The sequence below is a fragment of the Uloborus diversus genome, chromosome 2, assembly GCF_026930045.1.
Source record: "Uloborus diversus isolate 005 chromosome 2, Udiv.v.3.1, whole genome shotgun sequence".
NCBI classification, from domain to species: domain Eukaryota; kingdom Metazoa; phylum Arthropoda; class Arachnida; order Araneae; family Uloboridae; genus Uloborus; species Uloborus diversus.
Window position 1 is genome coordinate 75,447,425 of NC_072732.1, and position 13,687 is coordinate 75,461,111.

The following is a 13,687-nucleotide window of genomic DNA, read 5'->3' on the forward strand; positions in this document are numbered from 1 at the left end:
GTGAATTGTACAAATATGCGTGTTTTTGCAATGCACAAACAGCATAGTACGCTTGACAGTTTTTGTTTTTAACACACGTGGATTGCCTAAGAGTGTTGATTAAGGGTTGAAGATATCTGGAGCATGCAGGAAGTAATTTTTCAAAATGAAATTCAAGGATATGAATTGACAATTGAGAGTATGTGAGCACCTAATATTAGCATCAGATGGATGGAATTTGGAGAAAATTAAAATGGGGTTTCGGTTTCGGTCAGTAACGTTATGCCCTCTTCAAAAGAATTTCAATCAGTCAGAATGGATCCAACTCATGCATTAAGGCCTATATGATGTTATTATTAACAACCAAAATGAGTTGTGCATGGTTGAACTAGATGGACTTGTGAATGGTTGACTAGAGAATTTATAGGTAACGCCGATACTCAGACATCCTATAGAACTGTAAGCATGCATTTTGGAAAAGTAGTATCATTTGAAATTAATACATATGAGTGTTATACGATCATGAGCATCGTTTACAACGCGTTACTCTCAACGAAATTTAACTAAGAACAATTCAGCGAGCATGCTGTTCTGGTTTGAATCGAGTTCAAGCTTTCCCATATAGTTTCAGATAGCTGGTATAAAGTAAAATAAGTGCTTACCTCTCAGAATATTTTCACGAAATGGATTGATATGGCTCTTGTAAGGCAATTATATAGGAAAATAAAAAGTCCACATTGCTACATGTGCTTACCATTTTGCCTAAGAATGGTGATTACTTATCATCAGACGCACGGGAATTTAAATAGTGGAGGCGATTGCATTTTTTCGATATTAGCTGACATGCCTATGAAACAGGTAACGTAATTTATGCTTAAAATTGCTCAAATTCAAAATATTTGTAATACATAGGGTGAATCTTCAGAGCACACAAAAATGTTTTACAAGAGAAGTACACAAGGGAGCAAAAGAATACAACAGAATATTGTTGCAAAAGAGATTCCCGAGGATCTGATGAGCTGAAGCTCAATCACTTGTAACCCCCCTCTTCATTCATGTCTATTATTTTTGATAGCTCAGTGTCAGCTTTCATAAAATGTTTATTTCATTTTCCTTCCATATAAATTGTAATTGTCTATTCTTTGATTGAGTTATAACTGTGTACTTATATTATTCTTAATTAATACATATCCATCTTACTACTTCGCTGGGCAATCTTAAACAAACTTGACTTGTGTCAACGTCCGTCAAATATTTTAATGAATCAGTTGCAAAAACTCAAGTGTTACTCACAGACTCATAACAAAATAATTCGAGAAAATAACAAAAAAAAAAAAAAAAAACCTTCAGAAAATAAAAATTCGTTCGTGTACCGACGTCGGTCCCGTTTTCGAGAGTGCGTGACCTTACAGCCGCGAACAAATTAGGTCAAAATGAAAAGCATTCGAAAGTGGTTACCTGTTACGCTGAGCTGTGAGGTGCTGTTGCTTTTCTTGGAGAGATAAGGACTTCTTTTAGCGCAAGCGCTGCCTGGTCTGTCAGAGTGACTGATAGAACGTCGGCTCATGGCCTTGTCCTCCGTGGCCAGTCCCACTGCTGTATCGGAAAGGCTACCATCTATTTCGCGCGACGACGGATGGACTGGTCCCCCGTAGGCCGAAGGGCGACCCGTGAACTCCCTGGGAAACGAGAGAACTAAGTTATGTATTTAACAAAAAACAAAAAAAAAAAAAAAAAAACGGACCAAATGATATAACATCAGCATTTTAGATACTGTAGCTTCTATTCCTTCCTGACTAGTTATCAGGTTTTTAAAAAAGCTCTATATAATTACAAAATGACGGATATGTTTACATCATAACAAAGGGTAAACGTCTCGATTTAGGTAGGTATGATACTCGTATACGTATACAAATGTGGCACGTGTTCCCCCGACTTTCTTTCAAGTATTTCAATCTCTTAGCAAAAATTTCAGTCATCTTTATACACATCTGCTTTTTGATGTGGTTGATTAAACGTTCAACCACACCGAGTTCAATGCATCCTTCATTTCATGCATTGTTTTGACAGAAAGTAGTCACAAGGCCATCTAGACAAGATAAGGCAGCCTAGATGGCCAATTCTGGTCTCCATTTTGCCAGAAAACTTGAAATAATGAAAATATTCAAATAAAAGTGGCATTGCCAAGCTATCCACGAAAAATGCAGCACGGTGGTTTTGTCGGGAATATTCAACGAATGGATTTCCGGAATATTTACCTATTAAAATAATAAAACAAATAGTCGCTGTTTTGTAAGTATATGGTGTATTACAAATGTTAAATGCGCATCCATCGGGACACCATTCATATTCATAAAAAAATCACTGTTTACAAGAAGACGTCGGTAGGTTTGGTATATCTTGACCACGGAAAGATGGTAGATGAACTGAAAGCGGAAACAGAACGCTTCCTTTTGCAATAAGCAGGATCAGTGAGAACGTGCAAGCAGTAAAGCATTTCTACTGCTGGCGGGTTCTCTCTGATCCTATCTATTATAAAATGAAGTGATCCGTTTCTGCACCCAATTCATCCGCCATCCCTTCATGATCAAGCTACAATTTTGATGGGAACAAGGATGACTCACCCGAGCGTGCGACTGTTCCTGTGGAAGGCACTGCTGAGGCTGAACTTGGAACTGGACTCCGAGTCGCTCCTCTCGGGACTAACTAGGGGACTGGAGGTGCCAACACCTAGCGAAGCGGCCATCCGAGAGCCGCCGCCGCGTCTCTGTTGCACGAACCGGTCGTAGTCGCCGTAACCACCTAGAAGATGAAACAACTGCACATGCACCAGACCAGTACAAATTTTAGAGTTGCAAAAAAAAAAGTCTGAGGCATAAAAGATACATTTAATACAAATTCCGGAAGAATAACCCCCTCTTTAAGACACCCAATTATCAACCACATGAGATGGAGAGTTGTGAGTGCAGATATGCGTGGATCCACGGGTGGATCATGAACTCTGCTTAAAATGACCAAAGTGAACCAAAAACTGCATTCTGGAGGAATTTAACTTCAAAATATTACCAGGAGGCAGTGGCGTGCCGCCCATGTACCAGAGGGACTAGGCTGGTCCCTTAAATATTTGCCCCTTCAAAAAAATTACCTTGCAGAATAATTTATTAAGAAAAAACGTGAGCAGAAAAACAAGTTTATTAGAAAGCGCTACTTCTTTCACTGCCCCTCCCTCCCTTTCTGCCCTGTGTGCGACGTCTTAAATGGACTTGTCCGAGGGACTAGCTCTTAAGAACCTGTTCCCCAGATCTCATATAGCTTTGTTAGATCCTTGGCGTTCGCTCGAAAGCTTATTTGATTATTTCATGCTTTTTTAAACCAACGGATAAATTTTTGTTTCCGTACCTAGTGTACAGGTTTCTATGTGAGCTTCAGGAAGCAACTAATTCACTAGTCAAAGTTATTTTCCTGCGTCCATTGTGTTTTTCTTTTGTAATGGAAGGGGACTCGGTCGAAAAAACAAGTCCCCAACTGGACGTCGTTGAGGAGCATGCGCAACAGCACAGACTGCCCCGGAGCTCGGAAGAGAATTGCTACCTGCTGGACGTTCTCGCAAACCGTTCGTTCGGAGCTTTGACTTGACCAGAGAAAACTCAAATAATTTCACAGAGCAGGCCTACTCCTGACCTAGCAATATCTGCGAAGCTAAAAAATTACAATCGGCATTGTAAGAAAGATTACTTTGAGACTGTTAAATGGCTGACTGCTTGTAAGTCAAGAAAAAAATTATTTTGCTGGCCCTGCGTCCTTTTTGAAAAGGAAAAAAGGCGTCTGGAATGCCAATGGATTTTTAGATATGAGCAATTTCCACGAGGCAACGATTCGTCACGAGAAAACCCAAGGACACTACCAAGCCATTACTCAGTTGAAAACTTTTGGTAAAACTCGAATAGATTTTCATTTTAGTGAGCAATGTTGCTCATCAACTCTGAAGCATAACACTGAAGTTGATAATAATAGGGAAGATAATATAATCTTTTTACGTTTGTGTATCGTAATTTACCGTAACCAACTAGTCCCTTAAAAAATATTGATCTGCACACCACTGCCAGGAGGGAGACACAGCCCCCCCCTGTCCCGAATATTACTTTATTATCCTGCCCTTCCAATTTAAATAGTCGTATTTCATTAAGGGGACCGTGGACCTTCCAAATAGCTCAAATCGGTCAAAAATATGATTTTTTTTATTTCGTGGAAGTAACAATATATGAAGTGTGCTGAATCGTATGAAAAAAACCTCTTGTTGATTTGATGTTTTATCGCGAAGTTATATGCGTTAAAAAAAAAGTAAACAGAGCGTGTTTTCCATTAGAATGGATGTAAAACATGTAAACAAAGTCGAAAAACTAAATAAAACAAAGTATCAAACATGTAAACTAAATTTCAATAAATTCTTACATTGGTATTCATGTCAAATATTTAGTCATCGTGAAAATATCTTTCGGGAGGTATTAAAATACGAAGATCAACAAATATAGGTGAAATTCGACTTTAACGTCATTTATCTCGGATTGGAAAATTCGATGCGACACATATTGAAAAAAGCTCCATGCGACTTAATTTTTGTTCGATATGCTTCAAATTTCAGAATATGCTACTCTGGTAGTAGTTTGATAAAACTGAGTATGCATTAAGGTTTAAGAGAATTTTATGTTGCTTAAAAATATTAAAGATTCGATTTTTATGTAATTATTCGCAACAAAAACTATTGCTTTACGCAAAAAAAAAAAAAAAAAAAAAAACTGTGCCGTTAATAATAGACCAATCCTTAAATGGATACCCAAAGTTCTTGGCAATGTTCTGTTGTCTGATAAAATGCAAATTGTTTGAGAAAAAAGCAAAAACTGAATCGCATGGAGCATTTTAAAATTTTAATTTTAGATTTCAAAATTTTTAATTTCAATTAAATTTTTATAGTGTTGCATTTTTTTTGCTTGATATTTTGCATGCTAATAAACTTGCTAATTTTTATGCCCAGTTTCATATTTCAAAATCAATAAATAAAAGAAAAAGCTTTCAAGGTCCACGGTCCCCTTAATAATCCTCTGAAAACTAGAAGTTAGATCCGCCTTTGAAGAAATGAATTATTTATTAATTCAGTAAAAGTTGTGAATGTAATATCAAGTTCTGTAAATGCCTGTTGCAAATTTCTATGAGTCAGATTTATATGTAATATTAGTTCATGGTTGTTCGATTTAGAATTTAGAAATGACGCTGCAATTCAAGCTTTGCATTTGTGTTCTATTTTATGTACGTATTTATATATTTTCCCCCTCTATTTGCATTATTCATGGTTGAAAAAGAAACAATAACGTTGCATTGTTTAGGTACTAAGTCATATAGCATCTCTTTTAAAATTAGGATTTGTTTGAGAAGAGGTGTGGGAGGCGGGAGGGTTAGTACAATGTTCTTTTAATTATCAATTTGTATAGATGATACTAACTTTTTTCCTATTCATTTAATCAATTGTTTGCAACATTGGAATCTGTGTAATCAAAACATCGTAATCGCTTATTTGCAAGATTTTAAAAAATAGAAAAATTTAATCCATACTCATGCTTACCAATGGAAGGGGTGACGACGGAGTTTCTACTTTTGAGGAATCTCTCTTCGAGGTCACTCCGGCTGAAGGGCACCTGTGGCAGCTGCCGCTTCCGGAAGCTGTTGGGCGGGGGCAGGAGACGGTGAGCGTTTGAGGGCCGAGGCACGGGCTGGAATCGAGGCCTGGAACACCAGTTACAAACGTCAAAATCAATGCCAGTGGGAAACAATTTTGTCGACCTTTAAATGATGTTAAGCTTCGAGGACTTATTGTTAACTTAGTTTTGGGATCATGTGGCTCTTTGTATCATTTAGATTAAAAGTAAAAAAGTAAGATGACTTTTGCTAGACCGTCTTACCAGAAAAAAATGCCAAATGAAATACTGAAGTTTGAATGTGACTTGCACGTTAATTTTTCCTTGGATAGTTTCATAACTCCTGTCTTTTTAAGCGTTTTTCTCGATGGGGGAATGGAATGTCGTGAGATTTACTGTTTCCTAGCAATGCATCCTAATAGCATATTGTTTACTGTAATGCAAAACTTCTGAAGCTACGCATGGTTTACTTAGACATCTTTTAAACAAAGTTCACCAACAAGAATGAACTCTTGGGGAGAGAAGAATGAGCATTTTCCAAAATTACGTTTAGTATACAAGTTGTAGTTTAGTTGTAGGTTGTACTTTTCTGTTACACTCAAAACTTTTATGTTAACATAGATGCATTTTTTAATAATGTCAGTTTAAATAATTTAATTTTTATTTAAAAGTATTCAGGTTGTGACACATATTGAAACACATAACTAATCTATTTTTAATGTGGTGGAAGCAGTGAATGCTCTTATATTTTTGCGCTGTTTTTATAGACGCAAATGGGATCTTTTTCAACTGTTTTGCATATAATACTGATGTTCTAGTGTCAAAACCAGTGTTTTCTTTCTGATTTTCAATGGTACAAGAAAAGACCATTGAAAATCTAAAGGTAACAATAAATCTGTAAATGAAAACGAGATGTCCAATGGCGTTCTCAGACTGATGTCCAAGAAAGGGTGAGCATCTAGACAGGTGAAACAAGTCCATTTCTTTGTGAAAATCACACAATGAACAAAAGGGATTATAAACCACTTTAATGCAGTATTCATGTTTTCTTAGGCAATCGTAGACAGAAGTGAGACAAAGCAGGGCGACAAACTTCCTCCTAGGCCATAGAGAGACACTGAGAGTTTGTTTAAGCCACCATGGTTTATTCGGATTGCGACTTGTCTGCAAAAATGCTGGGTTCAAGAAACCGCACAAAAGTTTTTTGTTTTTCTAACAGTTTAAATCACGTGGGAATGAATAATGTAATTATTTTCTGTGCTTGAAAGGGTGGTGAATCCAGAATATTTCTGACTAATGTTCTGCTTAATGTGTCCTGACTTCTTAATAGCAAAAATGAATGGGAAGGTGAAGTCTAGTCCCAAAGTTTAATATGGATACTGATCTTAATCTTAATCAGATAGCAGACCAATATGAGATTTGGTGGTATTTAATCTGATTAGCTCATCTAGTTCAATTCTGGGAAATCATCCGATTCATGTCTTCTGAAGAATTGGAGCCCAATAATTTATTACTTGAAGAAAGTTTTGCACATTGAAAAGAAGAAGATTATAGAAAACAAAAATATAACATAGAAACCATATACGAAGAAAAACACTGAAATTGCTACAAGCTTTTAGTTCAACAAATACAATTTGTATTCATTTCCTTCCCCCTGCAAGCCTGTATAAGTTTCATGTAACTCTGGTCTGTTTTTTATCAGTACCACAATGAGAAGTATTAATACTAGAAAGAAAGAGCAAAAGAGACACTGCCACCTAAAGCATTCTGAAAATTCAGCTGCTACAAAACATGCTATTGTTACAGAACACCAGCTCCTTTCGAAAGATTAGTATTTTTGAATGTTGTTCACTACTTTGCCCGTCTTCACATATAAATGCAAGCATCCTCATAACTGTAACGGTACAGAATAAACTTCAAAGGATAGCAAATTATGGGTTTCAGTGCTTCGGAGTTCACTAATACGATATCCCCTCAAGAGTAAAGAGGAAAAGGCAAACAAAAATAGTATCATAACATCTGTAATAATGGTCCTATCCAATAATGATTAAGATTCAGATCCAATAGATTTATGTGACCAGTCTTCTTCCTCAAACTCATTCATGATCTGAAGAAGCAGCAAAACATTAACCAGAAACAATATGGATGGCCCACGCGCTGTAAACATAATCTACAGTGCTGGTGAAAAAAATTGCATCACCCTCGCATTTTCACAACAATGGGATTATGTGAGAAGTTTTGGTCGGCCGATTAATGATGAATGCATGTGAAATTCTGAAAAACTTATGAAATAAACATTTAACTGCAGGAATCCGATAATTGTTTACGTAGAACGGGGTTGTTTCCGGGCCAATGCAAACTGCTGACCCCATGCTCATTTTTCCATTACTGAATCTGCGTGTGAGTTTAGAGAAAAAAAAATGCGTAACCCCTTGTCAATTTAAGTCTAATGGCAGGATAAAGGTTTTTAAATTGTTAGTTACCAGTTTTGCCCTATGGCACGGAGGAGAATCATCCTGGAAAAAGACGTTTGGAACTGAAGTAAAGTGATCCCGGATAGTAGGAAGCAATTTCTCCTCCAAAATGCCAATATACACCTGAGCGTTTACTGTTCCTTGCACAAAGTGAAGACCACCAACTCCTTGATCAGAAATACATCCCCAAATCATCTGGGATACGGAATGCTTGACTGTGTGCTGAATGCAGTCGAGATGATATTCCTCTCCTTTGCGGCACGGGTAATGCAATATTTTTTACCACTATTGTATATTATTGACGCTGGCCGTAAAAGCCTTAGTGCTTATAAATGGGACGTGGTTTACCTGAGCTCCGGAGGCGAGAGTGACCTGGAAGAGTAGTCAGGAGTTCTCCTGGAAGAGGGATCTGCCATAGAACGAGACCTGCGTCTATTTTCAAATCCCTGCTCTCTAAGGCGTCCGCGAGGATACTCGACCATGGGCGAAGCGGTCGCCAAGGATCGCGACCGTTCTCCCAGGGGTGACGTCAGAGGCAGTGGATTCGCAAGGCCAAGTGGGAGGCTCATTTGACGGTGGTCTTCGTCGTAAAATGGGGGACTGCTATCTACGGCCATGATACGCCGCTCTGTAAAAGAAGAGTGAATTATGTATTGCTCGTACTACTGACATTAGTCTATGATAAATTAGTTAAGTAAAATTGGAGTTGCCATGGAAAGTCATGGTAGTGAGAAATATTTATTTTTATTGGTGAAGCACGAAGGAAATTTTCATCTAATGATTTATAGAATTTGGAAAAAAAAGAAGGAAAAGAAATTTATCTGATATTTAAGCAGAATAAATAAATGAAAGCTCAATTTTAAGATCAGTAACTTTCCTTCTCACGGTCATAGTTAAAAGTCTGACATTAAAAAAAAAGTAAGTAATGAAAGAGTGATATTTAATGAGGAAACAAGTAAATTTCTTGGTAAAGAAAAAATTAAGGAATTAAACAAGACATTTTAAAATGAAGGAGCATAATCAACTATTAGCAAGCAAAAAACAAACTAACTTATGTTTAGTTGCTTGTAAACATCCTTAAAAGCAAAGGCATGCTGTTAGATACTTAACAATGTAAAACAACTTTAACAAATGTGTTAGGACAGTAGAAAATTAAGAAAAGAAATTTTCTGACAAATCTTTAAAAAAGTCTCTGCTTAAAAACCTTACTTTTAAAGCAGCGTCTTACGTTTAGTAAAGAAATAAGAATAAATTTTCTTAAGAACAGTTATTGCTTAAAGCTGTGATACATCAAAGCGAGCACATGCAAAAAAAAAAAAAAAAATAAGTAAGCAAATGAATCTCAGAGACCTGTGTGCGCGGAAAATTTCTCGTCGTAATCCGAGAGGTCTTCGTCAGACATCCTGCTACCGGTCGGGGAGATAGGCGTTACCTCAGGGAATTGCTTTTCTTCATCTCTGTGCATCGAGAGCGGATACCACTCAGCCATATCGTCTAGGGGTTTTGACCCTAGATTGATGACTACCTATATAGGTTTAAAAAAAAAAATAAATCGCATAATTTCTAAATAAGGAAATTAAAAAAAAAAATACTTTGTATGTATGAACATGGAAGAAAATGCCGTATATCTTTCTGATCGGGCTGCGTTATAAGCACAACCTTTTGCAGACCTAATGCGAACCCCCGATATAGCATCCGTTCTTTCACATGGTATCACTTTGATGGCCACATTAATTTTGACTCCCCGTTTTCCTACTAGAGGGAGTCAACTGGGTTCTTTTCGATGCGAAACTACACTAAGAGTTTAATTTTTCCAAGAGCACTCAAAGTTAAACGAGTACCCGAGAGATCTTTTACATGTCGCATAATTTTATGACATGGACGCTGTCGATTCTCTGCATCTTGGAAATCCACCGACTGGAGTCAGGTTCGAACCTGGGCCTTTGGTCATAAGAGACCCACTACTCCACAATATTGTCCATCAACCGTACTAAACAACTAACCATTAAACGCTAGTCTACCGTAGGATAGGTTAGTAAAAGTTCCTGGAAAAGTAATCTTAGATGCATGCATGACAACCTATATAAATTAAAAAAAAAAAAAAAAACATAAATCATGAAACTGATAACCAAGGAAATCCACCACTCTCTGAGTACACAAGCATCGAACTGCATGTCAGCAGCACTAATTTAACTGTTCATTGAACGATAGTTTTTCTTGGGATGTTAAAAGTTTCTAGAAAAGTGACCATAGATCAATTTTAAAAGAAACCCATATCATGAAACCACCAAATAATGAAAGCCACTGCTATGAGTACAGAAACATCGAAGAAAATACTGTACGTCAAACTTACTATATAGTCATTATTGAACGTTGGCCTTACGTAGGTCAGTACACGTTCCTGAAAAAGGGAACCTAGATTGATATCTATTTGTACAGGGCCAATTAAAGTGTCAAGTTCATGTTTTTGTAAATTATTTTCTTTCAAAGTGCAAACTATTTTATATTTCTGGGTCTAAATTATGTGACGATTCGACGTGTTTGAAAGTAGAGAATAAGTTATTACAAGTACAGAGGGAGGCAAATAGAAGTCGCCCAGAGAACAGAGTTCCTGGTTAGACCCAGGTTACACCTTACCCTTTGCAATAAAAATTATACTTGTTTTTGTGACGAACCCTCAAGTCTAAAATGTATCGTAGCAAACCTCACAGTAAAATTAAATAAATGGCATTGTGCTTGAAAAGTAAAATAAGAAGTAACAACGTATGATAGCGTGGTGTAATGTTTAAGACGCTGGTCTCTCACGCTCAGAGGCGCAGGATCAAACTTGGCACCAGTCGGTGGATTTCCAAGATGTGGAAAATCGACAGCGTCCATGTAGTATGATTTTGTGGCATGTAAAATATCCCTCGCGTACTCGTTTGGAATCTCTTGCCGAAACTACATTCCTAGTGCAGTTTCGCATCGAATAGATCCTAGGTGCCTCCATCTAGTGGGGAAACTGGGCGTCAAAATTCTCGTGGCAATGGCATCCCACCAGTAGTGGTGCTACGTGAAAGAGGGGATGCTATGCCGGGGGATCGCACTAGGTCTGCAAAAGACAATGCCTCAACCGCAACCCCCATTAAAAAGAAAAAAAAGGTAGCATAGCACAAATTGTGGATTACTGCACACGTGATTCGAGATTGCAGAGAACACTCTTTTCAATGCAAAATAAGTGGGCTTATGGATGAAAAGACATCCGACAAAGCTTTTGTGATGATCAGCAGCATTTGTCTTCAGTATGGTTTTAAAAAAATGCATCAAATGTCACAATTTAGTAAATAAATTAATAGTACTGCTTCATTCAGCAAAAGTACTAAGTTCTCCCAGAGACCTTAGCTTAACAATTACATCTTAAAAGACCTAAAGGTCCCGTCAGGTCCAACAAGTAAAAAAGCCCAACAATTGCAGAAAAAATATAACAATATTGTTCACGTCAAAATATAGGCTTCCTTTGGAAACTCGTTCGTTACCATTTGAGCCTTAAGAGAAGATACATTCATCCACACCAAAAAAAATATGCATATTGATTTACATTGTTTATTGGCCTGATAGTAATGATCCAAGAGCAAATTTATACAATAAACTTGAAATCATGTTTTAATAGCAAAACGATTTTCTTTTCAGGAGTTTTTTTTATTGCAAGTAAATGGTAGTTACTTCTCCCAGAAAATCGCTGTAAGCATATTTCCTGTCGTAATCCCAGACGCTGATTTGTAGAGAACTTTTCCTAAGATCACTTTGCCTATACGATGAGTAAACAAATGTCTGGTTCCACTTTGGCTCATTTGTTTTTGCTATCGTCTTTGAACGTCTCTTACTTTTCTCACTGAAAGAGAAAAAAAACACCCTTTTAGTATTCATTTTCTCTTTAGAACAAATAACTACATACACAAATAAATAAATAAATAAATGAATAAATAAATAATTAAATAAATCAGGTTTGCAATAGCTGAAATTAAAAAAATTGGTAAAGCAAGATATTCGTCTTAAACAGATTATCCTGTTACGCAACGTGCACACAGTGTGTTGTTATTGGGTGAACTCTGTTATTTGCCAAATATGTTGGTGATTATTTTGTTGTTTGTCACCATTATGAACAATGTCGTGAAATTTCGACACGATAAATTTACTGCATGACATGTAAATAAAATTTCGTAACTATATTTTGGTTTACCGCCAACATGAAAATCGGCGATATTATTTCTTAATACGAAAAATGTACTACATTACATGGTGATAACAACGTAAAAACTATTTTCCAGTTTGACGTGAAAACGTACAGTGCCAGTAAATACGATAGGTTAACTACATAATATACAGAATTAAAATTTTGAGTAGAACTTCACTGCTTATGAGTAATGAACAAGAAGTTCTGTCTAGAACTAGACGAGCCTACTTTCCCGTATACCCATACTACTTTCTAGTACCTGATCAATATTCTCAAAAATAGCTAAAGTTGCAAATTTTTTCAAACATATTTTTAAAATAATTTTAAGCTGATTTCTAGGAATAAAATATTCCTCACTCATTTAAAAAAATTAGATGCGTAATAAAAAAAAAGAAGAAAAAAACGAGCAAATAAAATAGCAGCAACTTTTAAGCAAAGCAGCTAATACACTTTTTTCCATTAAAAAAAAATCTTTAACAGCTTTCAAAACGAAAAAATAGTAATTAAAATTAATAAGCTCATTAAAATAAATACATCATATCAAAAAAAAAAAAAAAAAAAAATCGTCTTTTTCCCCTGTTGCCAAAAACTTTTTTTTAAATGAATTAATGCACTTACCAAAAAAAAAAAAAAAAAAAAACAATAAAATGTCAACTTAAAGAAATAATTTTCATTGTCAAAAAAAAAGAAAAAAAAAATCGTCTGCGTATATCTTTATGTAGAAACATGAATGACTTCGAGTTTATTCGCCGAAAACTGAATGCCTAAATTAAAACTTTAGCGTGAAAATAAAAACAAGTCATATCAACAATAATTATTTCACAGTTAAAACCATAGCTGCGGAGTCGGAGTCAATCTCATTTTTAGATAAAGGAGTCGGAGTCGAATATTTAAGAATCGGAGTCAGTGATTTGTCCTCCGTGTGTAAATTTTTGCCAAAGCTACGAAGTCAGAGTCGAAGTCGGGGAGTCGGAGTTCGATTAATTGTCGGGCACAGGAGTCGGAGTCAAGTGCCCCTAAATTCTTGGAGTCGAACTCTGGAGTTTGGCGTCAAGAGTTATTTTCAACAAAATTTGTTTGAAGTAAATCCGCCTTCAAGTACAGAATCTACATTGACTTTCAGTTTCCCCGTAAGCGCTATTGTTAAGGGATTTGAACTGCTCAAAATTGAACGGAAAATTGTTCAAATCAAAAAGATAGTTTACATACAAGTTTTTCATCAAAAGCTTTTCCCTACAAAGTTTGTTTGAAGCAAATTCGCTTCACAGTTCGGAATTGCCTTGAATTTCCCCGTAGACGCTAATGTTAAGTTTTTTTGAACTGTTCAAAAT

At 36.4% G+C, this 13,687-nt stretch overlaps 1 protein-coding gene across 5 annotated transcripts in view; it reads right to left on the reverse strand.

The window, feature by feature from the left end:
• LOC129235235 (regulating synaptic membrane exocytosis protein 1-like) overlaps positions 1–13,687 on the reverse strand; it is a 124,304-nt gene that overhangs the window by 20,557 nt on the left and 90,060 nt on the right. For all 5 annotated transcript variants that reach the window (XR_008581575.1, XM_054868941.1, XM_054868940.1 and 2 more), the window contains exons 11-16: positions 11,846–12,014; positions 9,494–9,668; positions 8,492–8,771; positions 5,597–5,757; positions 2,604–2,781; positions 1,438–1,658 (exon numbers count right to left, since the gene is read on the reverse strand). Coding sequence is in view for 4 of the 5 variants with exons in the window: in XM_054868941.1 (XP_054724916.1) it covers positions 1,438–1,658; positions 2,604–2,781; positions 5,597–5,757; positions 8,492–8,771; positions 9,494–9,668; positions 11,846–12,014 (1,184 nt within the window). In the remaining variant the exon portion in view is untranslated. The remainder of the gene's footprint in view (positions 1–1,437; positions 1,659–2,603; positions 2,782–5,596; positions 5,758–8,491; positions 8,772–9,493; positions 9,669–11,845; positions 12,015–13,687) is intronic.